The sequence below is a fragment of the Planococcus citri genome, chromosome 1 (assembly GCF_950023065.1).
Source record: "Planococcus citri chromosome 1, ihPlaCitr1.1, whole genome shotgun sequence".
In the NCBI taxonomy this organism is placed as follows: domain Eukaryota; kingdom Metazoa; phylum Arthropoda; class Insecta; order Hemiptera; family Pseudococcidae; genus Planococcus; species Planococcus citri.
This window is the reverse complement of record NC_088677.1, coordinates 71,418,008-71,442,155: the sequence shown is the minus strand read 5'-3', so window position 1 is coordinate 71,442,155 and position 24,148 is coordinate 71,418,008. Positions and strand designations below refer to the sequence as shown.

Genomic DNA, 24,148 nt, shown 5'->3' with positions numbered 1-24,148 from the left:
AATTCGAATTCATGTTCTCATTTTCATTCGTTTCTCAAAAAAAGACGTTTTTTTCAAGTTAGTTTGGTGATGGTAGGGTGAGGAGAAGGAAAAGAACCGCAGAAAGTGAATTTTCAATAAAAGACCATTAGATCGAATAAAAAATATACACTGGGATCAAATTACTCGTTTAATTTTATATTAACAGCTTTCAACGATTCAACTATCCAAGTTGGATAATCTTTCTCCGGATACACATCGTTCATATATTCTTTGACGAATTTAGGAAATTCTTTTTTCTTAATACTTTCACGAATTGATCTCATTAAGGACATCTGCAAACAGAACAGGTTAGTTTTTTAATCATAGTATATCGAAGGAATTCAATAACAACGAGCATATTTTGAGACCCACTTGAAAATAAATATTATGCACGCTTAATAAATGACAGGCAACCGTTTCAACGGTAACAATATTAAATAGGAACGCTTTAGTATATCTTTTACAAGTGGTACAACCACAAGATGGATCGATGGGTGAGAAATCAAATTTATATTTATTTAATCTCAAATTTATTTGCCCTTGTCGAACTAGTGCACAGCCAAATCTCTGTAAAAAAAAATGAAATAAATAATCTGAGTAGATAAAAATACAATAACGGATGGAGTCCAAGTATTGCATAATTTTACCGCAGTTCTAGTAGGAAATACACAGTCGAACATATCAGCTCCGAGAGCACAACATATGATAATATCAACCGCAAATCCGACACCCATCACGTATCGTGGTTTATCTCGCGGTAAAATTTCAGTCGATAATAGTACCATTTTCCAAAATATATCTTTGGCTTCACCTCCACTGAAAAATAAAACGAAAACAATTTACATAGATTATCAACTAACAAATCGCAACGCAGAATCGTATGATCTACAAAATAATATTACCTTAATCCTCCTAAAGCTATACCTAGTGTATTTTTTTGCATATGCATGTGGGTACTTCTTAATCTAAGTTCAGCGTTTATGGTCCCTTGGACGATAGGAAAAAGAGCTTGGTCATGTGGTCTTTTATGCGCAGCGATGCAACGATCTAACCAACGACTAGTTCTGAAAATTATACGATTTTTTTTCATTCTTACACCAAATACAATGAGCAACAATATTCACAGATTGTAGAATACCTGTCAACAGATTCTACTACTCTGGAGCCAGTTAAAGTACTATGTACGACGTCATCCAACTGCATAATTATATCAGCACCTATGGCATTCTGTATCTTTATACTTTCTTCAGGAGTCAACATGCATTCGCCAGCTGCAAATAAATAATACGATTACTGATGGAATGATCATCCGAATGAATAATTTTAGTACCTCCAAAAGGCGACTGGAATTTGACTCCTTCTTCGGTGATACGAGCTAATTGCAATAACGATACCATTTGAAAACCTCCCGAATCTGTTAGAAGGGCACGTTTCCAGCCCATAAATTTATGTAAACCACCAGCCTTCTCTAGAAGCTCGGCCCCCTAAAAAAAATGCATTAATTGGATATTTGAAATTTTAATGAGGGAATACTGTGTACTTACAGGTCGCATTCCCAAGTGATAGGTATTTCCTAGAATAATTTGACAATCTAGTTGTTCCAATTGTTGAGGTAATAAACCCTTCATGGTACCCTGTGAAATAATCAATGCAAACGGTCGTTAAATTATAATCTCAATGGTGAGAATTTCGAAATATTATGCTAATGAATAGGTTATTATAAAAAAAATTCATCGCAGCTGGCAAAAAAAACACAGGGAATTCAGTGTGTTCTGAGTTCCCGTCCAAAATGGATATCGATACGAAGAAAATTTCAACAGTGAGATCTCGTAAGTACATTTTTCAATAATTATACACTGCTACAGATTTAAATTTAATAAGATAATTACTTGGGTTCCAACGGGCATAAAGACAGGTGTTTCGACATCGTAGTGTGAAAGTTTCATCACTCCTGTTCGGGCTCTTGAAACGCCACATTCTGCTAGAACAGTGAATTGTAAACAAGGTTTGGTTACATTAGGCATATCCTTTTGTACTATGAAAGATGCTACTCGAAGAAAATTTAAAAAATCGAGCTTAAAAAGCTCTAAAAGCTCGAGAATCCCGACTCAAAAACTGTGAGTAGTGTGAGTCATATCACCGGAAATTTTAAAAGCACGTTTATTTATTTTCTGAAATTGCAGTGTTACCACAACGGGAAACTTATTATAAAATGAACAATAAATGATTTCTTTGTTTCACTTTAGACGTTTCTACGATTAATTTGCAACAAAAATTCATTTTTTTGATAAAAATAAAATAAAATCGAATAATTATTGCGTTTAAAATTCATTTTATAGCATGAACTTTGCAAAAAACTATTTTTAAATTTCCCCCACGTGCTTTTCATTACTTTTTATTTTCCTGCAGAAGACCAACTTTTATAAATAAAACGTGTAAATGTGATAAGATAACGCTAATCGTAAAAAATCGAATAATGTAGCAAAAATCATGATTTTTTATTAATTAGCTGTATATTTAAGTAATTTATTAAGTAATATTTATTATAATATAACGTTTGCAATGACCGAAGACGAAATAGATTGGGTACCGTTGAAAATCTCAGCCATTGAGTACCCCAAAGGTAACCTATCATCTTTCACAATTTTCTCACGATATCGTTTTATAATGATCTATTCTATTTCTTCGACTGTTTCAGGCGATTTCATTGGTAAATTTTTAGCGTTGATTAGTCTATCGCACATTGGCATATTTGCTGGCTTCGTTACCTTGATAACTTTCAGAAGGGATTTGCATACTGTAAGAAAATACCTCCCACAACTACTTCAACATCTAGATTCTAAACCTAATGGGTTTTCTTCTAATTTACAGATAACATTATTTATCGGAGTATTACTTAATGAACTAATATGTATGACATTGAAGTACATAATAGCCGAACCTAGGCCATACATTCGTAACAATGATCAATTGTATAGCGAATATGGGATGCCTTCTTCCCATGCTACAATGATGTTCTATCTATCAACGTATATGTTTTATTTCATGTTCATTAGGTAACGTATTATTTGAATAATTAATTACGAATGCAAATTATTCCATTGTTTCTATCATCTTTTTTCTATGTTTCAGAACGAACTACGTGAAAGTAGATTTTATCACACATTTATGGAAAATATTAATAACAACGATGTTTTTCGTATGGGCCATTATGATGGCAATTAGCAGGTAAATAGCAGCCTAGAATAAGTTTTTGAAAATAATCGATGAATTTCAGCTTTTCTATTCTTTTGCAGAGTGTACTTGAAGTACCATTCAATTGAACAAGTCGTATGCGGTGCCATAGTAGGAATAATATTTGGAACAGTTTGGTTTGTTGTCACCCAGTTTTTCCTTACTCCTTTGTATCCTGCTATTGTATCATGGTAAGGGTAAAAAATTGATTCTTTTTTTGTGGTTTATGGTGGTGAATGGTATCAAAAACAGTATTTTTTACTACGTAGGAGGATTTCAGAATTCCTGCTGATTCGAGATACGACTCTAATTCCGAATATATTATGGTTCGAGTACACCAGTGCTAGATTAGAAGATAGAACCAGACGGTATAAATGTGGTTCGAGAAAATCTCAATAATAATTTGTTGCATTTTTTTCATCTACTTATTTAGTTATTTTGATTCTGTTCTTATTGTAATTTTTTTTGTGTTTTTTTCACTGCTATCGTGTAGATTTTATTTGTAATGTTTTAATTTGAAAAAAAAATAATAACAATTTTAAATTATTGTTCCAATTTTTTGTTCTTTAACGGCTCATTTTTTATAATGGTAATTGAAAAACTAGCAAAAGTAATTGAAAAGTTGCTTCCAACTTTTCAATGAAAAATCAAAGAAATTACAATTACTGATTATAAATGGTTTCATTGAAAAACGACAGAATGAACTTTTCAATTATTTTGTTTTATTTTATGTTTTTCAATTACTATAAATAAATGAGGCTTTAGTTCAGGGATGTCTAGCCAATGGGATTGGCTAAAGCTAACGGCTAAAGCTAAAAAAATTTAGTGCTTTGGCTAAGCTAACGGCTATTGGCTAATGTCTCTTCATTGGCTGGCTATTGGCTGGCTATTAGCTGGCTAATTTTATGATTTTTTAAAAATCGAGTGACCCCTCTAAATACTCCTCTAAATGAGCACATTCCCATTATAGATATTATTTATAGTTTTAGGAAATGATTATTATTTCACAAACGTGAATCACAATTATTCGCATTCACTCATTATTTGATTATATTCATAAACTGATTTTTCACTAATTTTCTGGAACACAACGATCATTGAAAAAAATTCAGAAAAAAAAACCGGAACCGCCAATGTCAAACTACTTTTTTGGTCTTTTGCAGTTGCTTTTGATTTTATTACGAATTTTAAAATTTTAATTTTTTTTACCCACAGGAAACCCATTTCCTCACCTAATTATTTTCAATTTTAGCCAATCATTTTTAGCCAAAATCCAAAATCAATTGGCTAAAGCTGGCTAATGGCTAAATTTTTTCTTGATTGGCTGGCTAATGGCTAATGGCTAAACGTCAAAAATTCAATAAGCTAACGGCTAATGGCTAATGGCTATTGGCTAGCTAGACATCCCTGCTTTAGTTCTTTTTTAATTTTTTTCAAGTTATTTGGAGTAATTCCGAAAATTTCCGAATGTACCCGGAAACTTACGAATGCATTGCGATAAGGCGGCTTTCTTATCACACATTTTTTTGAAAACTGTTTCACTGCAATTAATATAGTTTATAGTATCAATCTGTTGATCATGGTCTTATTCTTCGAATTATTACCCGCTCACTGATACCTATGCTCAGTATTCTTAAATTATTCATCATTCACGCCGCTTGCCGAAGAAGTATGTCCGAGGCATCGAAAATGTGTGAAAAAACCATCGTGTTTGTCACCGGCAACCAAGGAAAACTAAGAGAAGTCAAAGAAATTCTACAGCCTCATATAAGCTATAACGTAATACTCATCTTAACATTCATCTTATCGTTCTTAATCATGAATTAATCATATTTACTTATATGTATTTAGCTCGAACATGTCGACTTAGATTTGAACGAGTATCAAGGCGAAATAGATGATATTTGTAAGCGAAAATGCCTGGATGCTTTCGCTCAAGTAAATCGACCAGTCGTCGTTGAAGATACATCTCTATGTTTCAACGCTTTAGGAGGACTTCCAGGTACCTACTCCATTCATAACCTTACTTCTTCAATGTACCTATCTCGCTGAAATGATACGAATTTCCTTCAACAGGTCCTTATATAAAATGGTTTTTGAAAAAACTCGGCCCTGCTGGATTATCCAAGATGTTAGCCGGCTTCGAGGATAAAACAGGTACAGCCGTTTGTACATTTGGATTCGCTAATGAATCAGGACACGTTGAACTATTTCGAGGAGAAACACACGGTACGATAGTAGATCCTCGAGGTGATCAAGGATTCGGTTGGGATTCTTGTTTTTTGCCCGATGGCTCGAATCAGACATATGCCGAGATGTCGTCTCAAGATAAAAACCTAATATCTCATCGGAAACGAGCGTTGGTTAAATTAAAAGATTATTTAAGCTCGATAAATAAATGAAATTGTATATTGCAAAAATAAAAATTTGTCAAGTGTAGAAAGAGATGAATTTTTTTACCATAATGGAGAAAGTTGGTTACAATAAAATTACAAAATACGCCACGCCGAGCATTACACAATTTCAATATGTTAGAATTAAAATTAATTAGTAATGTGATTAAAAACGAAAGAAGAAAAAAAAATGACGGAATAAAACACGAAAATAAAAAGAAAAAATTGCAATAACGGGGAAAAAAATACAATATCAAAATTTGCACTTGGAGATCATCGCAGGTGGTAACTCGATGATGAACTTCACCATGTACATATGAAACCAGTTCCACGAGTAGATTCGTTGCATGTTATATGTGTGAACAATCACCCATCAAAAATAAAATTCGAGTGATCCCGATCCAGGGGAAACGTAGAGAAAAAATGAAAAAAAAAAGAAGATACTAAGGAATGAATGGAATAAATTAACTAAAAGAGTAATGCAGCAATAAGCTAAGGTACAAGATCACGTAATGAAAAGGAATAATATAAGCGAAGGCCGATGGCAATGAAAGCTTCTCTTGTTCCAATGATGTGAACTTCAACGACCTGCAGCATCTTTACATCTGTGTAAACATAATTTCCATTAATAGACGAATGAGTAAAATTATTAAACTTAGTATTTGCAGATTTAGATACAGACTTCTTCAGCAACCAAACTTAATTCTGCAATATCAGCTGTTTCGTAATCGGTTATGACGTTGGTTCGTTGTTGTTGTTGTTGTGGTTTAGGTGGGCGTTCGTTTACCATGACAAATGATTCTGATGACGAGTCTTTATTCTGTTGATAATCACTCGAATGACCAGAATTACATAAGCTAATAGAAGCATAAAAATACCATGCATTATTATCATATTATTCTTATCACTATCAATTTAAGCCTACTTCATCACGCGTAACCGTTTTATTCTACTCTTTTTTCAATCTTTGATTAACTACTCTATATTTTATGTTCTTTATTCTTTCCCAAGGGAACCTTTACAACTCGTCAACCCTTATCGAGCTGAAATTTGGCTCATTGAAAGAACACATGTCACCCAGACCTCAAAACCAAATTTTCAGTAGCTGAAGTTGACTTTTCGACTTCGGGAGATAGAAATCTGAAAATCATTTTATATCGTAAAATCGATCTCTCGAATCAATTGACATCATTTCCCAGTCGATCTGGAGCCTCCATCCAGCAAAAGTTGACTTTTCTCCAGCAATTTCAAATTGCTCCAGAGAGCTTTTTAAATCAATTTTTAAGGTTTTTTAACTCGTGAAAAAATACTCTTTTCAACTCGTCACTTCGAATTCTTGATTTTATGATAAGATTAATTATTTTTCAACTGCCGAAGTTGATTACAACGCCTTCCGGAGCGATTTGAAAATGAAAAATTGGTTCTGAAGTTTGAGTGACATGCTTTTTCAGTGAACCAAATTTCAGCTCGATTGAAGTTTACGAATTGTAAAGGTTCGATTGGAAGATAAATATCTATCGATTAAGTACTAATATTAATCCTACATCATGCCATTTCTACTTCACTAAAAAGCTAACCTTGATTTACTCATAATTTACTCGGTTGTGGGAAGCTATTACTTTTTACAATTACACTTCGATACTTCTACCAATAATTACTTACTCAATTTAGAAAAAATGTATAACCTACCAAAGTTAACCCAAACTTCATGTCATTCTATTACGATATTAATAAAATTACGAAACCAGCGATGAAAACGAACTACCTATGTATTATGATAAAAACGAACCAAATGCAATTTCACCACACAAGATGATCACAACAATTCCGCCGTTCAATTAGGTATTTGAAAAATAATTCGTACCTTGATCTTTAAAAAAGACTAAATAAAAATTCCAACTTTTTTTCAATAATATTATATGTTGAAATAACAAATGAAAACAAAAATAATATAAATAAAACGATAACATATTAAAAAAATGAAGTTAAAAATCAGCTGATTTGCTAACGAACAACTTTAGGTATTCTACTTCTAACCGTTGATTGAAAAAATATATATAACATGAAATAATCATCTCGCGATGCGAATGATTTCAATTTATAATTGACCGTAACGATCAGATTAGCGCGATTAATAACGATTAATTTCCAGTCATCGACTGATCAAAGAGTTGAAAACTAATAATCACCAGGCAAAACATAGATAAAAAGGAAAAACGATCAATCATAACAATATAAGAAGACGGTAACAAATGATATTTTAAATTTTCCAAAATGATAAAAGCAGCGAAGGCATAAAGATAGGTAGATAACCTAAACTCAACTAGAATATTCGAAGATTCAGAAACGACTTGAAAGCCTACATTAAAGGAATATCAACAATGGCATGTGAAGAAAGATCAATTTCTTCGCTAAAAACTCTAGTTATCGGTTTGTAATCTCCAGAGCTGCATGAAACAAGGTGACAGACGGCGTTACGAGACGCGTGATAAGAGTAGTAAGTTATACCTGGACACTTACTCGGATAGTTCTTTTTGGAGTTCTTGCATTCTTTGATGGCATTCGGCGTAATATCGAGCTTGGCAATTAACAAATTCGTGTAAACAACGTAAATGAGCAGAATGAGAGCTACTGACGCCTTCCAAGAGTAGTTTCGTGATCTCCGCTTGTCTATCGAATTCCGACTGAGCTACGCGTAAATCTCGTTCTGCCTGTAGAAGTAAATTTTCTAAATTAGAACGAGAGTTGAATTTTTACAAAACGTAAATTACTACGCTGTTATTCTACGTGTGGTAATTAGTACCTCTTGTAATACCATTTCCGGTGTAATACCGTCCTTCTGTTAGCGTGTAATTAAATATTTGTTAAAATAAATCACGTAATTGGTAATTGGTATTTGCTCTAGTTTTAGAAAAATAAACTTAGATAAAATAAAGTAAGAATACTAACGTTAGCTGGAGTACCAAGCATATTTCGGGCTTTTCGAACACGGTTTTTGCAAGCGTCCAAATCGAGTCTGAAAACGCGGAATTTTATTAGACCAGATAGTTGATAAATCAAAATTAATTAAGAGTTTTTTAATCTACCGTTTAGTTTCGAGTATGCTTCGCTCTTTACTAATGGTTTTCATTTCACCATCTAGAAATTTATGCAATGGCCCGATGAATGATTGATTAGCAGAATGGATAAAATCTCTTTCGATACTTCCGAGCCTTTGCTCACATTGTCCAACTTTAATTAATGCGCTTCCTACAATATGAAGATTAATATTAGAAAACAAACTATAATGATTCGAGCAATTGTAAGTATTCATACCGTAAGATGTTCCGGGTCCAAATTCGTTGCCAGCTTCGATCATATCAATTCCGAGATATTCCAGTGTGCTTAATCGATTAGGTTTCTTTTTATCTATTTTCTCGAATAAATAATCCTCGACTCGATTACCTACAATCAAACAAAAGCGTTTTTAAAAAAACAGATCATATAGTCTAAATACTTGACGTACCGTATCATTCAATTTACCTGGATTTGGTGTAAGAACTGCTTCTGTATTTCCGACTATTCTTTCCGTCCATCTTTTAGTAACATCGGCTCGTTCGGCTAAATTTTCGAAATGTGAATCGAGCTCGGTTTTTTCAGACGTACCGAGTTTCTCTTCAGTGAGCTAAACAAGTCTAGGGTCAAAGGTGCATTCAACGATAGGCATATCTTATGAAGGAATATTTACCTGGACCACTCGACTGATGGCAGTTCCTGCATCTTTGACCAACTTTTTTACATTGAAATCCATAATCACAGAGATGATACAATCTATAAAAAACATAATCGAAACATTCAGTTCGAACTAATCACACATTTGAAACCTTGCTTCAAGAAGGACGTTCAATTCAATGCATTGAATAGCAATAAAACTCAATGCATTCGATAGAGGTATTTCTACAATTAACTTTTATGAGCAATTCTCAGTATACTTACTCGCGTTTCGTTTCACATAAGTTTCTTCTCAGGACGTGATTCAGAACGGGTTTTCGGATTATATTCCTTTCTTTGAAACTGAATAATGTCTTCCTGATAAGTGATAACAAGTCAATTTGTGAGGAAATTATACAAATTGACAAGGGCAGAGGGGTAAGTTTACTCGTCTCTCGTATCGTAAGAGAGATGCGTGATTCACTCATTCGCCATTGAATATATATTATTTAATTATCTCACCAGATGCACCGAACTTTGAAAGATAAATCCAAATTGAAAGTTGTAAAGTTGACCTTTCCGTAATTATACACGAAATTAATCGTACTCAACGCATAATTCGCAAAATTGAACAAAATTTCGAAAAGTTAAAAACGCAGATAAATTTCCTGCGTTGTGATTGGTCGCCTAATATTTTCCTTCAATCTGATTGGTCGTGATGATAAATTGGACCAAAATGTAATGCAAATTGCATATCGAAGAAGGTGTTACGTTATCACGACGACAAAATTTTTATTCCTTGTTTTTCGTACTTTTTTATCGCGTAATTTGAAAATAGAAATGATTTAAAATCGGTTGAAAGTTCGGATTAAGTCGTAATAGTGTAAATATTTTTCTCAGTAATGGAACCATGTCACTCGACTATTATTACCAGACGACTCTTTGTTAATCCTAATGAAATAATTATTCGTCATTTTTGACCTGTTTCAATTTCCGAATCCGAAGTTGGATGTTTTCGAACCGTCACCGAACGTCGCATACGTTTAATCGAGTAACAATTGTGTAAACAGAACAGATTTTAATTTGTATTTATTCATTGCACAAAATGTTTACGTGTTGAAGTGCCGCATTATGGAAGATGAACTAGAGGATAAACTAATCTATCAAACGTTCATTTCACATTCTAAATTATTCACCAAATTCATCATGGGCCTTTCCATCAACTCGACGTATTTGAATTATAGCTGGAGGATGTTCCGAGTTTACATCTTGAAGCCGGAGATTCTAATATTCAGTATTGTAGTCTTATTAGTAATCGCGTACATACAAAATGTCGACATTAGATCTCAATCGTTTTTCAAAAGAATCGGTTTATCTATCGGCGACACCAGTACCTTTAAGAATATGCAACTGCAGTCGCGAAATGATAACTCGAGCTGGGAATACAAAGCTGGTAACGTAGCTGTCTTCGCTGTCCAAGGAAGAAGACCTCATATGGAAGATAGATTCGTTATTAATGAGAACATAAAGAATACCGGAGTTTCTTTATTCGCTGTGTTTGACGGCCATGGTGGAGATGTGAGCATTTAAACGTCAAATTTTTCAAGCATCCCATCTTTTGTTACTAATTCATCTCTCTCTGATTACAGTTCGCCGCCGAGTATGCAGCAAAAAATCTAATAGAAGCGTTAAAAAATCGAGTCATTGATATAAAAAATATCATCAAAGAAGGTAGAATAAAAGAAGACTACGTGTCGAATAAAGCGCCTTACAAACCGAACGTAGAAGAGAAAGAGAAATCCAAAACGGAGAAAAAGCCAAAGAAAATGTTATCTTATGCGGACGATATGAAAAAATCCAACACAGATATCAAAAACGTCGATAACGATTTGCTGGAAAAACTAGAGAAATTTTTACCTATAACCAAGGAAGTCAAATTGACCAAAGTAAATGAAACCGTTACCGCTGCAGATTCATTCAGTTACTTGGAACATAACGGTAGCATTAATTATAATAAGCTATTAACCGACGAAGTATTAGCTACCGATAAATTACTGGTCGAGTCTGCGAAGAAAAATCTAAATATTGCTGGTATGAGTTTTTTTTTTTTTTGATTCAACTCAACTTCGATAACGATTCAACATGCCTTTAAAATGTACTCTCATCTGTTTCCAGGAACAACTGCATTGATCGCTTTGATAGAAAAGAAACGATTAATAGTCGCCAATGTGGGAGATTCGCGTGGTGTAATGTGCGATAGTAAAGGGAACGCTATTCCGTTATCATTCGATCATAAACCTCAACAAGTAATTTAATCTGAGTCATAATTCGTATCTCTTATCTTGACACGTGATTAAAATACTAATTATACCTACGTAATTACAGATGCGTGAAAAAAAGAGAATCGAAGGAGCCGGCGGTTTTATTGCATTCAACGGAGTCTGGCGTGTCGCTGGTATCTTGGCAACTTCTCGCGCTCTCGGAGATTACCCGTTGAAGGATCGTAAACTTGTGATAGCTGATCCTGACATATTGACCTTTGATTTATCGAATCATAGACCCCAGTTTTTAATTTTTGCATCGGATGGTCTTTGGGATATGTTTACTAACGAAGAAGCGGTCGCTTTTGTAAAGGATAAACTCAACGAACCGTTATTCGGAGCTAAAAGTATTACGTTACAAGCCTACTACAAAGGCTCGTTGGATAACATAACCGTACTTATAATCAATTTATCGCAACATAATTGGACTGACGATGATCTAGAAGTTATCAACGAGTCGTAATTTACTTCTGCGCGTTTTCTTCAGTTCATTTGCGTTCTTACTCGTCGAAAATTGTCCCAGAAAGTTTCATTAACTTTCAACATTACCTTCTTTTTTTTTATATATTTTAATTGTTGTTATATTATGTTTTAGAAGAAAAACTCGTTTTACCAGTGTCGTGTGGTAGTTTGAACGTAACTAACTTATTACCTTGTAGAACTCGAATCGAGAATTATTTTTGGGAGGTGAAAAGTCAAGTTTTTGGTATCAATTTCACGGTGTGATCAGTATTACTGAGAGTATTTTTACGATTTATTTCAGCATTTCGATCTCTATATTGTCAAAAGGTTCAAATGCACAAATTTCGTACCAAAAAGACGTTTCGATTTAATGGTGTTTGTTTTTTTCAATTTAGTTCCTCGATATCAATCGTTTCATTCGCGAAATATTGATTGTATTTGTATTCTATATTCAATGATGTATTTACATCGGGTTTATTATTCGTGTATTTGAAACTTAAGTATTTCTCTCGCTATCTTTTGTTGTTGTAACTTTACATTAAGATTGTTTTATGTGATGCAGTTGATACTAAATTGCAATTACGAGAATAAAATACATCAATAATCATCGTTTGTTTAGTTTTTCAACTCTCGAAGTAAGACGAACAAAAACTCATTAACAGGAGTTAAGGACATTTAATATAAAAATTAGATATATTCTTATCCCATAACGCATACAATAACATTAAACGTAGATTAAACGTTAGTTTTCTGCGATTGGGCTTTCCTGATAGCCAACAGAAGATTACTCAATTCTTCACGCTTCCTCTTGGCACGTAAATGTGTTCCGAGCTGTATAAAAAACACCACTCATTACTATACATTGTAATTACAATCAATGAAATAAGTCAATTCTACGATACGTACTCGTCTTTTCAGGAATTTCAGCGCTCTCTTATCCTTGGATACCTTCAACAATTCCATAGCTCTTTTTTCGAAAGGGGCATTGCCTACGACTTCTCTAATCAGGTCACGAATATGTTTAGCATGTTTAGTTTGATGCTGCAAATTGCAATGAGAAATTAGGTTTCAATGCACCGAACATCGGCTTGATCTAGGTTGAAAAGGAAAAACACTTACTCCTTTCAAATGGGAAGGCTTGATTTTCTTCTTTTTGTTTTCGAGTGTTGCCTTGATAGCTCGGATCTTAGTAGTCTGGTGACCTTTTTTCAGGCCAACGGCTAATTCATAGCGCGGTGCCATGCTCCTGTAAAAAAAAAACACCAAGATTAGTTATCTGAAAAACACTTCAGAAAATGAAACATGGACTGTCGGTTTCACAGCAGTAGCAGTATGAATTGGAACTGACAGATTCCAATAGATCGAAGGCAATCTACAGAATACTTGAATCGTAGAAGTACAATATATAATAATTTAAAACTTACCAATTTTTTTTCCTAAATTAATTAATACGAAGAAAAATATTTCACCAGATCACCATTCCGAAAAAAATGGATAACGTGACTTGTTGTCACAGACCAATTATTACAAGGTACAAAAACAGGTTTTGGGCTTTTAAAATGTAAAATCCAATCGTCAGTAATTCGAAAAATCGCGGCGATTCTTGAAAATGACAACTGGCCGAAAGTTGTGTTTACATACCTTCTTTATCTATCTATGATCTATGGCAATCTGTGGTTCCAATGTTCCATTCTCCGTTTATTGTTGAATAATTTTTTCACATTTTTCTTTTTCAATTTCTCATTTTATCGTGCGCGTTTTTATTAAACAGTTCTTGTTATAATTCACATTATTTTCATGTTATTGTGCTACTCATTAGCTTAAATATGGGATCCATGGACCTAGAGTTCCATGATGTAAATCTAGAAGCTAAAGGCGGCTTGGTAAGTTGCACTCAGGTTATCATAGAAAACCCGCGCAATAAATCAACAGAATTCTAACATTCGGTTAAACTACCAATTCGCCATTCTTCCTTTTAAATTGTTTCATTAAATGACGCAATTGTTTGTAATTTCAGTGGACTGGTCGTTTAAAATTCACCGAACAAAACATCGTATTCAAGAACTCGAAAACTGGCAAAGTTGAACAGCTTTCCGTCGGTGATATCGAACTTGTTAATTGGTTGAAGCTAGTTGGCGCCTACGGAATTAGGTTATTCTTAAAAAATGGATCCCTTTATCGTTTCTTAGGCTTCAAAGATGCTGTAAGTGGCGAGTAATTAGCTACAGGGATTTGATAAATGTGTTTGGACGGTGTACATCACACGATGGTATTTTTTCCAGGAACGAGATAAAATTTCGAAATTATTCCGTCAAACTTACAAGTTGGATATGCACGAAAAAGAATTATCCGTAAAAGGATGGAATTGGGGTGTAGCGAAATTCGATGGGTCCGTTCTGGATTTCACGATAAACAATATAACAGCGTTTGAGATACCTCTGACGAACGTTAGTCAATGCACGACTGGCAAAAATGAGGTCACATTGGAATTCCATCAAGTGAGTTTTCTTTGCTTGCGAGTCCACTCTCTGTAATAGATCATTTTCAAACTTGTAAAATATTTTAGAACGATGACGCTCCGGTCAGTTTGATGGAAATGCGTTTCCACATTCCATCTTCGGAATTGGCTGGCGCTGCGGATCCGGTTGAAGCTTTCCATTCGCAGGTTATGAAACAAGCCAGCGTTATTTCTGTGTCCGGCGATGCGATTGCCATCTTTAGAGAAATTCATATTCTTACTCCGAGGTAAGTTTCAAGCTGTGTGTTGGATTTTGAAGGGAAATTATCATTTATTACTTGTTTTCGTTCACAGAGGTCGATACGATATCAAAATTTATCCCACATTTTTCCAACTTCACGGTAAAACCTTCGATTACAAAGTTCCTATGCCAACAGTTATCAGATTATTCCTTTTACCGCATAAAGATGGCCGTCAACATTTTCTAGTTGTAAGTAAAACAATTATCGAAAGTAATCCGAGTATATAACTTACAATATGTATTTTTTGTTTACATTTTCTTTTGAAAATTTCAGATCAGTTTGGACCCTCCAATTAAACAAGGTCAAACGCGATACCATTATTTAGTTTTGTTATTCAATCAAGATGACGACATCTCTATAGAATTACCGTTCTCTGAGTAAGTGAAACAGTTTGCTTATTATTTGTTCATTATTGATACGTTCCGTAATCCGAATACTTTTTTTTTAGGGAAGAAATTCAAACTAAATACGAAGGCAGAATCACTAAAGAATTATCCGGTCCAACTTACGAAGTATTGGGCAAAATTATGAAAGTTTTAGTCAACAGAAAAATTACTACTCCCGGCGGATTCAAAGGGTAACTTTCATTTTAATTCTCCATAATTCGTTTCTGTTCAATTTTTCTACGCTTTTCAATACATACAATCAATCATGATATTTCTCCGATTTCAGACATTCCGGAACTGCGGCGATTTCATGTTCGTATAAAGCTGCGGCTGGTTATATTTATCCATTAGACAGAGGATTCATTTATATTCATAAGCCACCGATTCACATACGGTTTGAAGAAATTGCCAGTGTAAATTTTGCTCGAAGTGGAGGCAGCACGAGGTATTTTGTATTTCAACCTTGAATACCCCTTTCTCGAAACAGTATCACAATGATGTGCTTTTGTAGGTCTTTTGACTTCGAAATCGAGTTAAAGAACGGAGTCGTCAACACGTTCAGCAGTATTGAAAAGGAAGAATACGGCAAATTATACGATTTTATCAACGCGAAAAATCTACGAGTGAAAAATCGAGGAAAATCGGTTCGTATTTTATTCCAAAGTTTACGAAGAACTTGAATATTTCAATACCTAAACGCAATTGTTCTTGTATAACAGGACAGCGGCTATGCAGCTGAAGATTTTGGTGACTCGGATCAAGAAGCTGCTCCTGATGCTTACCTCGCTCGTGTAAAAAGAGAAGGGAAAGAGAAAGATGATGACGATGACGACGATGATGAAAGCACTGATGAAGATTTCAAACCGCCTCAAGAAGAGAGCGAGATCGATGACGAGTACGACAGCAATGTCGCGTCATCCGAGTCCGGTTCTGGTTCCGATACCGAGAAGAAATCGAAACCTAAGAAAGAGAAAAAAGAGAAACCCAAGAAAGCTGCGAAATCTGAGGTAAAGTCATTCTTACTTCGATCGATTTTACGTTTACGTTTTTGTTTTCAACGATATTGATTTACAGTCTGATAAACCGAGAAAGAAGAAGCGTAAAGACAAAGATGATAATAAACCTAAACGTCCACCGACAGCTTACATGGTATGGTTCAACGAAACCAGAGAGAAGATTAAATCAGACAATCCTGGTATTTCGTTCACCGACATTGCAAAGAAAGGAGGTGAAATGTGGAAGAAACTGACTTCGGATGATAAACAAGTAATTATTTTCCTCAGTATCATTAAATTCTTGTATTGAATTTCTTCTAAATATGCGACTCTTTTAGCCTTTTGAAAGAAAAGCTAATAAGCTTAAAGACGAGTACAACGAAGCGATGAAAGCTTACAAAGAGAGTGGTGGCGCTGCTGCCAGCAGTAGCAGTAGCAGTCGTGAAAAATCCGATAAGCATGAATCCAAGAAATCAAAATCGAAAGTTAGCGTATCTCCCTCGAAAGCTGGCACCGGTACGAAGTATAAATCTTCTGAATTCATCGAAGACGATAGCAGCTCGTCAGACAGTGGAAACGAAAAGGTAAATTCAGTTACGACATAATCCTTTTTTTCAATTTCAACTTTTTTCGCTGATTTCAAATTTAATTTTGCAGAAAAAGCCTAAGATCGAGTCATCTCGTAAAAACGAAAAAGAATCTAAGAAGAAGAACGAAAGCGAATCCGAAAGTGCTTCGGCTTCGGCATCGGCATCTGAAAGTGAAAGCGAAGAAGAGAAAAGTTCCAAGAAAGATAAACGTCGCAGGGAATCTTCAGATGAAGAAAAAACTACGAAGAAAAAGAAAAATGAGAGCGAAAGCGAAGAAGACGAAGATGAAGACTCGGCTGAAAGTACACCAGCCAGCGATGAAGATGATTAGGCTTTTTTATGTTTACTTATAAGTACTTTTGTATCATTTTGGAACCGTAAAAGTTTTTACTACTTTATTTCAATTTTGTACAACAGAAAGTTGAATTTCAGAAGAAATATTGTCTGTTTTTTTGTATTAAAAAAAAAAACAAAACAAAAAGTTCAGATTTTAATGACGTACGCCTTAATCCTTCTGATGCAGAGGATCTAGAAGGATGTATTAGCTGTATCTGTGTGTTATTTCATCGTCGTAAATTATTTTAATGTACTCGTATTTTTAATGTTTGTTACTAAATGTTAAGAGAAGCAGAAATACATTGCTCCTTTTTTTACGATCAACAACTTTTTGCGAGTATAATTGTTTCGATTTTTAGAAAACAGCAGATTTTTTCACATCTCAGATAATTCATTTCTTAATTTTTCATTATGACGCTCATTCAGCATTTTAAAAGTTCAGTTGCAGTATGATACCGTAGACCAACTGCAGAAGACTGAGTACATTTCCTTAAGACAAAAGCAACCCATTGAAAAATACAAATTTTATTACATACAAAAATGAATTCGAAGTAAAAAAGTCACAATATGTCTTGACACACATAGAAACACTTACAATGAACAATCACAATACATATAATTATAATCTTAAAAATAGGAACAGTCATCACTCCGGAGTGCAGAAACAATCTGGTAATTTACAGTTCATCATACGAAATAATAATGGATAAAACGTAACGAGTGATCACACATGTATCGAACATGTACCTATAGGAAATGAATAACATCTAATTCACATTAGCATTAGAAATTCTTCGTAGTTTATCGATTGAGCGCCCAATTGATAGCTGGTTCTTGAATGTTTTTCTCTTCGATCTTGTTCTAAAATAAAATCTACGTAAATCACCGGAATCTTTCAACTCCACAATGGATTAAAAAATTAACGTTTACCTTCCACTGCTGCATGGTAATATTAAATATGAACTGTTTTTTCGTAGTTTTATTCTTGGCTGCGTGTTCTTCGCGTTCCATCGGTGAAATAAATAAATCATCGTCGAACACTTCTGCGAAAAAACAAATCACGTGTAAAAAATTCGTTCGATTGAAAACATGAAAAAGAAACAACTTACCAATTAACCCCAATCCATCTCTAATAACGAAAGACAGATAGAAAATATTTTCGACGGTAGTAGTAAAGTTAGTCGGATGGATGATGAAATCATACAACGGAATAGGTCGCTTTCCATTTTCTTTGAAACATCTTTTCAAATTCTTAGTGACGAAATTCACTTTCGCGTCTATAGAATCGTTGTTTTTTTCTGTCATCACAACCTGAAATGTACATAATTAAAACGTAACAAAGGTCATCATAATTCAAGTATTGGAAAAATAATCGTTTACGAAATCAACTAACATTTTCTGCTTTTTGCTTAGCAACGACTACATCTTTTTGTCGAGAGGAAGCTTTCCTTTTTTTCTCCGGCATCACGAAAGGAGCGTTTGGTTGGAAAGTTCCCAAAAGCAGAGGAAAACCAGGGAGACGATTGATGATTGGGATAGCTGTTTCAGAAGACGCGAGCCAATCGTGTTTACCATTTTGTAAAAATTTATCGTTCTGCGAATGAAATATTTGAAATTAAAACCAGAACCACTTCTTTGATGGACAGATGGTCGTAGAAGAAATGTACCAATTTATCGGCGAAATCGGACAATGAAAAGGCATTCGTGTTTGCTTTGACAGTCTTGATGTAATGTCCCAAAGTGGAGCCGGTTTTTTCCAATACCTCCAAATCCAACAGGACCTCTTGCATCGTAAAATCTGAAATTTAAAAAAGACGTATATCATAATGATGAATAGTTAGATGGAGGTGAGAGATGCATAAGAAAACACTAGCCTTTATCATTTTGGCTGACCAAATCATCTTGCCTTTCCCAGATATCTTTTATTTTATTCAAGTGCGCTGAGGTCAGTTCGGTATTTTGAGCTAGATGTGTACAAAATATAAATTTTAATAATCTAATATTACGCTGTAGAAATCTTTACAAGAGTAGAAAGAAATCAGTGAAAATTCCACTTACAAATGACTTGGGATAACTGCACTTGGGACTTCAGCTTACTGATTCTGTCTTCGTCTGCCATAGTGAGATATTCAAATAACTGATGGGAGATTAATAAATAATTAGGAACGTAGAAGCAAAAGATAATTACTGTAAAATAAATAAATTAAAATTATCCAAAAAAGTGATGGAAAAAACTAAAAAGTAAGAAAAGCGCGAAAGGAAACCTTTTGCTTTTTGAAAAAAAATAAATAAAAAAAATTTCGAATTTTTCAATTTTGAAAAATAGAACCCAAGATTTTCAGCCAGCATTTCTTAGAAAACTTTTTGAATTTTTGTTTTTTTTTTTGAATTTTTCGTTTTTGAATGAAAAAATGGAAAGAAAACTGAAAAATTGAAAGTGAAAATTGAAAATTAATTTGAATTAAAATTACGTTACGTTGAAAAATAATAGAAAAATCTCGATTCGCAATTTCGCAATAAAATGAAAAATAGACGGAAATGCTTGTGTTCTTTCTTTAAATTTTAGGTCTATGAACATGTTTTCATCCATTATTGATAAGTGAATCTTTTATTTTTATTTTCATTTGGTACACTTTTTAGACGATTTTTAGTTAGTTTTGCTTAAATTTCTCATTATTTAACATTAATTAACTGCAATTCAGCCACTTCCAGAGTATGTAACAGACCACAGACAAATGAGTAAATATATCCATTACATTCCTGCACTTTAACGAGCTTACCTTACAGATAACTCGAATGTATGTTACTAACAGACACAAATTTCTATTCAGCTGGCACCGTTTGAATTTTTATGATTTCGTCTAAGCTCTAAGAAGTATTTATTCCGCAGATGTCTCCTCATTGGGTACCAATGCGGTGGAACATTCTAAACATGATATACTCGTGCAGTCGTTCACCTTAACGACGAAAATGTCAACAGTAAGTTATCTCGATATCCTTGACCAAGCTTCGGATCTAGCGATTTGATTACAATAGTTTATTTATTTCAGGGTACCAGTAGCGAATTATGGTCCGGTGAAATAGGCGGTATAAAGTTCAAAAGCGAGGATATCCCATTGGTCGCTTGTATCATTACAAGTATTGTGCTACTTTTACTCTTACTGGTGGCATTTTTACTGTGGAAATGTTGCCTTTCGAGCGAAAAGGAAAAAACTAGAGGTAAAGTATTTCATTAACAAACGTCGTCGTGATAATTCATCAACTTGACATTGTTAACATGTATATATATTTTTTGCAGAGGCCATAAACATAGAAACTATTGCGAAAAATGTCCCAAGTAATCAAAAGTACGTCGAGTTTAATTCTTTACGTTCTTCCAACGATCGTATTCTGATTTTTAATTCATTTACAGCTATTCTTCGTCATTTATGGACTTGAAAAATCCTCAATGTTCGAGTCGAGTAGTAGAGTTGATTCCTGAACACGATGCTCCGATTTGTTGGCTGTATAAGAATCACGAATTCGTGCAAGTGCCGTATGGTAGCACAGGAGATACTCAGCCCTGCTCTGTTGTAAGTTACTGTACGTCATCTATTCTCCTAAAATATCTAAATAATTCATACTAATATCGATTTTTTCAGCGCAATACGGAAATAATTGCTAGACCAATGAGACCTCGTAGTCATCCTGTAGTACCGCCAACCATAACTAGTCTGGACGATTATTCTTTACCTCAAATTTCGGAATTTTGCGCACATCCGTGCCAGTACGCGTCTAATAATAGTAAGCGAATAATCATGATTCATAATCTAAATTCGCCTCGTACGTATTCGATACATTCGGTTATTTTTTTGTTCAGTTCTAGAAGACTGTTGTGATGAAGCTTTCACCTCTCATAATTTCAAAACACGCAGCTTGCCTTCTTGCGTTCGTCACAAGAAGACGGTGCCTCGTGACAGTACAGCTGACATCTACGATAAAGTAAACTTCAGTAAAAAACGTAAAAATCGTATGCGTAACGATGAAGCCGCCATAATCGCGTTGAGTAAATCGCGAAGTCAATTTTTCAATAAAGATACAGATACGCTGGTCGATAACGAAGCTGTGATCGTGTACGACGAACGGACTGCCCTTTAAATTTTTTTTTTCTAATTTTACGATGATAATCAATCTTTATCAGGGTATTTTACACAATGACAAATCTTTTTTCTCTTTTCTTCAAACAATTATCATCTGCACTGATTTTATTTCTGAATATCCAGTTACCAAGATAAATTTTGTATCGACTTTTTTTTCACACTTTTGATCACTTTTGTAGACTATCGATGGTGTTTAAATAACGAGTTTATTGAATTTAAAAAAAAAATCGTACTTACGGAGTAATAATTAGTCATTAGGATTTTAAGATTTTTTTTTGTTTTGTTTCTGTTTGTTTCTTTGAAACAGGTGTGTATTTTTAGTTCGTATTTTTTTTTTTTTTTAGGAAACTTTCAATAATTATTTACACGCATTTTATATTACGAGTATTTATTCGGTATTTTGTATTAGTATTTTATTTTTCGTGATGTCTCGATTGAGCAATCAATGTATTATCATCAGTATTGAATACTTTTGGCGTTTAACGGTTTTATTTTTTGTAGAGGATTTTGATTTTATTTTTTTCTTTTGTTTTAAATAAAGTTATGAACGAAATCGACGCTAATTTTTTTTCAAAAACTGAATTATATTTCCAGCTGCGAGTTTTTCGAGATGAATATGAAAATCGTATCTCGTAAATAAATTTTGCTATTTCAAAAAAAGCGGGACTATCGGGAACAAAAAAAAATTTTGAATGCAATTATTTTTTCATTTCAAAAATCAAAAATCTTTCTGTGGCAAGCGAGTTGTTTTGTGTTGATTTTTCACGATTTTTTTGTAGGAAATTTTGATAAATTTTTTGTTATGAATTCGAATTAATTTTTTCAAGGTGGTGATTTAAAATAATTTTTTTATGAGTGGAGATTTTGAATTTTTTTGTGGTGAGTGAGGTGAGGGAATGTTTTTTTTAATGATTTCGAACAAGTTTTCAAAGTACAGCTGAATTTAAATCTCCCTTTTTTGAGGGGGAGGGTTGAAGTCTGAATTACAAATAAATATTTGAAATCATTCTAAATACATTTTTTGGAGTGATTTTTAATTAATTTTTTCGGTCGCAATTTAGCATTTATTTTTTAAATCGATCAACAAATGAAGTGACCAACTTGCAAACGAAGCAACCTACTCGCAAATGAAGCGACTATGTAGGTAATTTAAAATGATTAAAAAATAAATCAAACAAAATGACTAATTAATTGGAAATAATTTAAATTCTGAAGACGAAGAGTTGCTACGCACACTTTTGTAGAGCTATAGTTTTACAAAATTTTTTTTGCAATTTTGAAAACATTTAGAAGCTATTTTTTTGCGGTTTGAAAAAAGAACACGATTTTCTGAAAATTTGGAGCAATGTTTTTTCAATTTTAACAAAAAATTTTTTTACATTGTTTTGTAATTTTTGCGAAAATTGACTTTTAAAATTTTTTTTGGGCGATTTGAAGTTGAGACTTTTTTTTACCAATATTTTCGACAATTTTGGCAAAAATTGAAACTTTTTTTTACAAGTTTGACGTTGACGAAAAAACAGTCATTTTTTGTAATTTTGGCTGCAAACTACTTAAATTTCATCTCTTCTTTTTTTGAGTAATTCAATGAGACATATTCCTTTTTTTAAAATTTCAAGATAAAAAAAAACACGACTATTTTGCAATTTGCGGCTAAAATTAAGACTTTTTTGAGTTTTTTACTTTTCCGCGTGTTCATAGGAAAAAACTGAAAAGCGGTAAGTATTGCAATTTTGTCAAAAAATCAGGACTTTTTTTGGAAAATTGGGGACTTTTTCACACTTTTGCAAATTGAAGCAATTTTTTTTTGCAATCTTGTCAAAAACTGAACTTTATTTTTTTTTTGAAAATTCAAGGCCACATTTTTGGCATTTCTTTTTTTCGAAAAAAGTAGGTTGTTTGTAATTGTAGCCTACAAATTGTGAATTTTTCAATTTTTATTCAATTATAATTATTTTGGAGAAAAAACTTTCGGTCACAAATCGAGTCAAAATTTCAGTTAGGGAGATTTTTCTGGTCGGCGAATTCATTTCCAGTGTCTGATTTTCACCAGAGCGTTTCGTTCTAAATTTGAAATGGTTCATTTCTGGGCTCAAAATAGAGCCAAAAAAAGTTATCAAAGTGTGCATTTTTTATTACATTTTCTGACTAATTTGAAGTCGGCTGAGTCCAAATTGAGCCTGAGCCTGGTTTGATCAGAGAATCTGGCGCAGTAATTGTAGCGAAACGAGAAATTTTTGCAATAATTTCAATAGCATGTTTTCTAAAGCAACTTCGAACACAACCGGCAGCTGGAATTGTTGCATGGAATAATCCATGTGACCTAGAGGCTACCACCTGGAACTTCTTCATCAAAATAGGCACCTGGAGGACAGTTCATGAAGTTCCATAGTTACCAACATTATTTGATTTCATTGTTGCTAGGTTTATTCTTTTTTATTGTGTGAATTAATTACGTGTATATTGATCCGTTTTATTTCACGTTCAACAATGTACCCACTACCCAGAGGACAATGAAACTGATAAAATCCAATTCGTTATCATGGTAATGACGTCGATAATTGATATGCAGATGCAGGGAATTTTAATCTAGATGTGACCTCGTTTCTTCGATTCGATTTTATTCCAATCTCTTAGCTTTTCGCTTCTACTTGTACGTAGATAAAAGTAATACAAACATTGAAAAATGCTGACCTTTTAAACCTAGCATCGAAAACTTGACACAAAGAAAGAAAACGTTTTAGAGAAATTTTGTATTGAGAAAGAAATTCGTTTCGTATCCCTTCAGTCATCATTTTGGCATAAGATAAGAATGACACAT

General features: G+C 33.7%; 9 protein-coding genes across 17 annotated transcripts; 5 read left to right on the top strand and 4 right to left on the bottom strand.

Annotated features, from left to right (window-relative positions):
- Nucleotides 1-156: 156 nt before the first annotated feature.
- On the bottom strand, nucleotides 157-2,182 carry Tgt (tRNA-guanine transglycosylase). The gene is made up of 8 exons (XM_065370164.1): nucleotides 1,911-2,182; nucleotides 1,566-1,655; nucleotides 1,352-1,505; nucleotides 1,160-1,292; nucleotides 924-1,085; nucleotides 669-837; nucleotides 394-588; nucleotides 157-314 (listed from the first exon to the last, which is right to left on the bottom strand). Exons 1-8 carry the CDS (start codon nucleotides 2,043-2,045, stop codon nucleotides 162-164), a joined length of 1,191 nt encoding a protein of 396 aa, XP_065226236.1. The 5' UTR covers nucleotides 2,046-2,182; the 3' UTR covers nucleotides 157-161.
- Nucleotides 1,738-3,803, top strand: LOC135849717 (dolichyldiphosphatase 1-like). 3 transcript variants are annotated; one of them, XM_065370271.1, is made up of 6 exons: nucleotides 1,738-1,850; nucleotides 2,720-2,820; nucleotides 2,893-3,077; nucleotides 3,154-3,249; nucleotides 3,318-3,446; nucleotides 3,525-3,803. In XM_065370271.1, the coding sequence occupies exons 1-6, from the start codon at nucleotides 1,811-1,813 to the stop codon at nucleotides 3,652-3,654; spliced, it is 681 nt and encodes a 226-aa protein (XP_065226343.1). In that variant the 5' UTR covers nucleotides 1,738-1,810; the 3' UTR covers nucleotides 3,655-3,803. The 3 variants fall into 3 exon arrangements, with proteins under 3 accessions (XP_065226343.1, XP_065226352.1, XP_065226335.1); XM_065370280.1 differs by lacking the exon at nucleotides 1,738-1,850 and adding an exon at nucleotides 2,456-2,644 and having other exon boundaries at nucleotides 3,536-3,803; XM_065370263.1 differs by lacking the exon at nucleotides 1,738-1,850 and adding an exon at nucleotides 2,457-2,644.
- A 978-nt stretch (nucleotides 3,804-4,781) lies between these two features.
- Nucleotides 4,782-5,698, top strand: LOC135849738 (inosine triphosphate pyrophosphatase). The gene is made up of 3 exons (XM_065370293.1): nucleotides 4,782-5,034; nucleotides 5,107-5,257; nucleotides 5,332-5,698. Exons 1-3 carry the CDS (start codon nucleotides 4,876-4,878, stop codon nucleotides 5,655-5,657), a joined length of 636 nt encoding a protein of 211 aa, XP_065226365.1. The 5' UTR covers nucleotides 4,782-4,875; the 3' UTR covers nucleotides 5,658-5,698.
- On the bottom strand, nucleotides 5,647-9,996 carry EndoB (endophilin-B). Of its 4 annotated transcripts, XM_065370184.1 has the most exons (11): nucleotides 9,861-9,996; nucleotides 9,624-9,716; nucleotides 9,376-9,458; nucleotides 9,171-9,312; nucleotides 8,964-9,092; nucleotides 8,735-8,897; nucleotides 8,598-8,664; nucleotides 8,452-8,487; nucleotides 8,169-8,359; nucleotides 6,331-6,505; nucleotides 5,647-6,253 (listed from the first exon to the last, which is right to left on the bottom strand). In XM_065370184.1, exons 3-11 carry the CDS (start codon nucleotides 9,436-9,438, stop codon nucleotides 6,248-6,250), a joined length of 972 nt encoding a protein of 323 aa, XP_065226256.1. In that variant the 5' UTR covers nucleotides 9,439-9,458; nucleotides 9,624-9,716; nucleotides 9,861-9,996; the 3' UTR covers nucleotides 5,647-6,247. The 4 variants fall into 4 exon arrangements, with proteins under 4 accessions (XP_065226256.1, XP_065226246.1, XP_065226265.1 ...); XM_065370174.1 differs by lacking the exon at nucleotides 9,861-9,996 and having other exon boundaries at nucleotides 9,624-9,854; XM_065370193.1 differs by lacking the exons at nucleotides 8,452-8,487; nucleotides 9,861-9,996 and having other exon boundaries at nucleotides 9,624-9,853.
- A 136-nt stretch (nucleotides 9,997-10,132) lies between these two features.
- On the top strand, nucleotides 10,133-12,728 carry LOC135849648 (protein phosphatase 1L). The gene is made up of 4 exons (XM_065370152.1): nucleotides 10,133-10,916; nucleotides 10,988-11,429; nucleotides 11,514-11,644; nucleotides 11,724-12,728. The coding sequence occupies exons 1-4, from the start codon at nucleotides 10,470-10,472 to the stop codon at nucleotides 12,120-12,122; spliced, it is 1,419 nt and encodes a 472-aa protein (XP_065226224.1). The 5' UTR covers nucleotides 10,133-10,469; the 3' UTR covers nucleotides 12,123-12,728.
- A 48-nt stretch (nucleotides 12,729-12,776) lies between these two features.
- Nucleotides 12,777-13,704, bottom strand: RpL36 (ribosomal protein L36). The gene is made up of 4 exons (XM_065370306.1): nucleotides 13,546-13,704; nucleotides 13,241-13,367; nucleotides 13,028-13,162; nucleotides 12,777-12,952 (listed from the first exon to the last, which is right to left on the bottom strand). Exons 2-4 carry the CDS (start codon nucleotides 13,361-13,363, stop codon nucleotides 12,857-12,859), a joined length of 354 nt encoding a protein of 117 aa, XP_065226378.1. The 5' UTR covers nucleotides 13,364-13,367; nucleotides 13,546-13,704; the 3' UTR covers nucleotides 12,777-12,856.
- Nucleotides 13,705-13,800: 96 nt separating this feature from the next.
- Nucleotides 13,801-17,515, top strand: Ssrp (structure specific recognition protein). Its single transcript, XM_065370140.1, has 13 exons — nucleotides 13,801-14,004; nucleotides 14,139-14,324; nucleotides 14,404-14,619; nucleotides 14,688-14,866; nucleotides 14,934-15,069; nucleotides 15,155-15,258; nucleotides 15,330-15,458; nucleotides 15,554-15,712; nucleotides 15,779-15,911; nucleotides 15,987-16,274; nucleotides 16,342-16,533; nucleotides 16,601-16,846; nucleotides 16,920-17,515. Exons 1-13 carry the CDS (start codon nucleotides 13,948-13,950, stop codon nucleotides 17,181-17,183), a joined length of 2,289 nt encoding a protein of 762 aa, XP_065226212.1. The 5' UTR covers nucleotides 13,801-13,947; the 3' UTR covers nucleotides 17,184-17,515.
- Nucleotides 17,516-17,697: 182 nt separating this feature from the next.
- Nucleotides 17,698-19,528, bottom strand: LOC135849707 (non-structural maintenance of chromosomes element 4 homolog A-like). The gene is made up of 7 exons (XM_065370251.1): nucleotides 19,247-19,528; nucleotides 19,063-19,152; nucleotides 18,856-18,986; nucleotides 18,582-18,782; nucleotides 18,298-18,499; nucleotides 18,119-18,231; nucleotides 17,698-18,049 (listed from the first exon to the last, which is right to left on the bottom strand). Exons 1-7 carry the CDS (start codon nucleotides 19,305-19,307, stop codon nucleotides 17,990-17,992), a joined length of 858 nt encoding a protein of 285 aa, XP_065226323.1. The 5' UTR covers nucleotides 19,308-19,528; the 3' UTR covers nucleotides 17,698-17,989.
- Nucleotides 19,529-19,766: 238 nt separating this feature from the next.
- On the top strand, nucleotides 19,767-21,974 carry LOC135849688 (uncharacterized). 4 transcript variants are annotated; one of them, XM_065370222.1, is made up of 7 exons: nucleotides 19,767-19,927; nucleotides 20,020-20,167; nucleotides 20,239-20,407; nucleotides 20,487-20,535; nucleotides 20,601-20,760; nucleotides 20,830-20,971; nucleotides 21,048-21,972. In XM_065370222.1, exons 2-7 carry the CDS (start codon nucleotides 20,159-20,161, stop codon nucleotides 21,323-21,325), a joined length of 807 nt encoding a protein of 268 aa, XP_065226294.1. In that variant the 5' UTR covers nucleotides 19,767-19,927; nucleotides 20,020-20,158; the 3' UTR covers nucleotides 21,326-21,972. The 4 variants fall into 4 exon arrangements, with proteins under 4 accessions (XP_065226294.1, XP_065226303.1, XP_065226285.1 ...); XM_065370231.1 differs by having other exon boundaries at nucleotides 19,769-19,927; nucleotides 20,002-20,167; XM_065370213.1 differs by having other exon boundaries at nucleotides 19,770-19,927; nucleotides 20,079-20,167; nucleotides 21,048-21,974.
- Nucleotides 21,975-24,148: the final 2,174 nt, after the last annotated feature.

Coding starts and splice junctions, on each gene's coding strand:
- Tgt (XM_065370164.1), bottom strand. CDS start 2,045: ATGCCTAATGTAACCAAACCTTGTTTACAATTCACTGTTCTAGCAGAA. Junction 1,656..1,910: donor TTATGCCCGTTGGAACCCAA/GTAATTATCTTA, acceptor ATTATTTCACAG/GGTACCATGAAGGGTTTATT. Junction 1,293..1,351: donor ATTCCAGTCGCCTTTTGGAG/GTACTAAAATTA, acceptor ATTTATTTGCAG/CTGGCGAATGCATGTTGACT.
- LOC135849717 (XM_065370263.1), top strand. CDS start 2,584: ATGACCGAAGACGAAATAGATTGGGTACCGTTGAAAATCTCAGCCATT. Junction 2,821..2,892: donor TCAGAAGGGATTTGCATACT/GTAAGAAAATAC, acceptor TCTAATTTACAG/ATAACATTATTTATCGGAGT. Junction 3,250..3,317: donor ATTATGATGGCAATTAGCAG/GTAAATAGCAGC, acceptor ATTCTTTTGCAG/AGTGTACTTGAAGTACCATT.
- LOC135849738 (XM_065370293.1), top strand. CDS start 4,876: ATGCTCAGTATTCTTAAATTATTCATCATTCACGCCGCTTGCCGAAGA. Junction 5,035..5,106: donor AGCCTCATATAAGCTATAAC/GTAATACTCATC, acceptor ATATGTATTTAG/CTCGAACATGTCGACTTAGA. Junction 5,258..5,331: donor CGCTTTAGGAGGACTTCCAG/GTACCTACTCCA, acceptor TTCCTTCAACAG/GTCCTTATATAAAATGGTTT.
- EndoB (XM_065370184.1), bottom strand. CDS start 9,438: ATGGATTTCAATGTAAAAAAGTTGGTCAAAGATGCAGGAACTGCCATC. Junction 9,093..9,170: donor AGTTCTTACACCAAATCCAG/GTAAATTGAATG, acceptor GTTTGATTGTAG/GTAATCGAGTCGAGGATTAT. Junction 8,360..8,451: donor CGGAAATGGTATTACAAGAG/GTACTAATTACC, acceptor TTACTTCTACAG/GCAGAACGAGATTTACGCGT.
- LOC135849648 (XM_065370152.1), top strand. CDS start 10,470: ATGGAAGATGAACTAGAGGATAAACTAATCTATCAAACGTTCATTTCA. Junction 10,917..10,987: donor TTGACGGCCATGGTGGAGAT/GTGAGCATTTAA, acceptor CTCTGATTACAG/TTCGCCGCCGAGTATGCAGC. Junction 11,430..11,513: donor GAAAAATCTAAATATTGCTG/GTATGAGTTTTT, acceptor ATCTGTTTCCAG/GAACAACTGCATTGATCGCT.
- RpL36 (XM_065370306.1), bottom strand. CDS start 13,363: ATGGCACCGCGCTATGAATTAGCCGTTGGCCTGAAAAAAGGTCACCAG. Junction 13,163..13,240: donor AGCCTTCCCATTTGAAAGGA/GTAAGTGTTTTT, acceptor TGCAATTTGCAG/CATCAAACTAAACATGCTAA. Junction 12,953..13,027: donor TGAAATTCCTGAAAAGACGA/GTACGTATCGTA, acceptor TTTTTTATACAG/CTCGGAACACATTTACGTGC.
- Ssrp (XM_065370140.1), top strand. CDS start 13,948: ATGGGATCCATGGACCTAGAGTTCCATGATGTAAATCTAGAAGCTAAA. Junction 14,867..14,933: donor ATTCATATTCTTACTCCGAG/GTAAGTTTCAAG, acceptor TTTCGTTCACAG/AGGTCGATACGATATCAAAA. Junction 16,847..16,919: donor CAGACAGTGGAAACGAAAAG/GTAAATTCAGTT, acceptor TTAATTTTGCAG/AAAAAGCCTAAGATCGAGTC.
- LOC135849707 (XM_065370251.1), bottom strand. CDS start 19,307: ATGGCAGACGAAGACAGAATCAGTAAGCTGAAGTCCCAAGTGCAGTTA. Junction 19,153..19,246: donor GCAGTTATCCCAAGTCATTT/GTAAGTGGAATT, acceptor GTACACATCTAG/CTCAAAATACCGAACTGACC. Junction 18,783..18,855: donor CCGATTTCGCCGATAAATTG/GTACATTTCTTC, acceptor TTTCATTCGCAG/AACGATAAATTTTTACAAAA.
- LOC135849688 (XM_065370213.1), top strand. Junction 20,168..20,238: donor TAACGACGAAAATGTCAACA/GTAAGTTATCTC, acceptor TATTTATTTCAG/GGTACCAGTAGCGAATTATG. Junction 20,761..20,829: donor ATACTCAGCCCTGCTCTGTT/GTAAGTTACTGT, acceptor CGATTTTTTCAG/CGCAATACGGAAATAATTGC.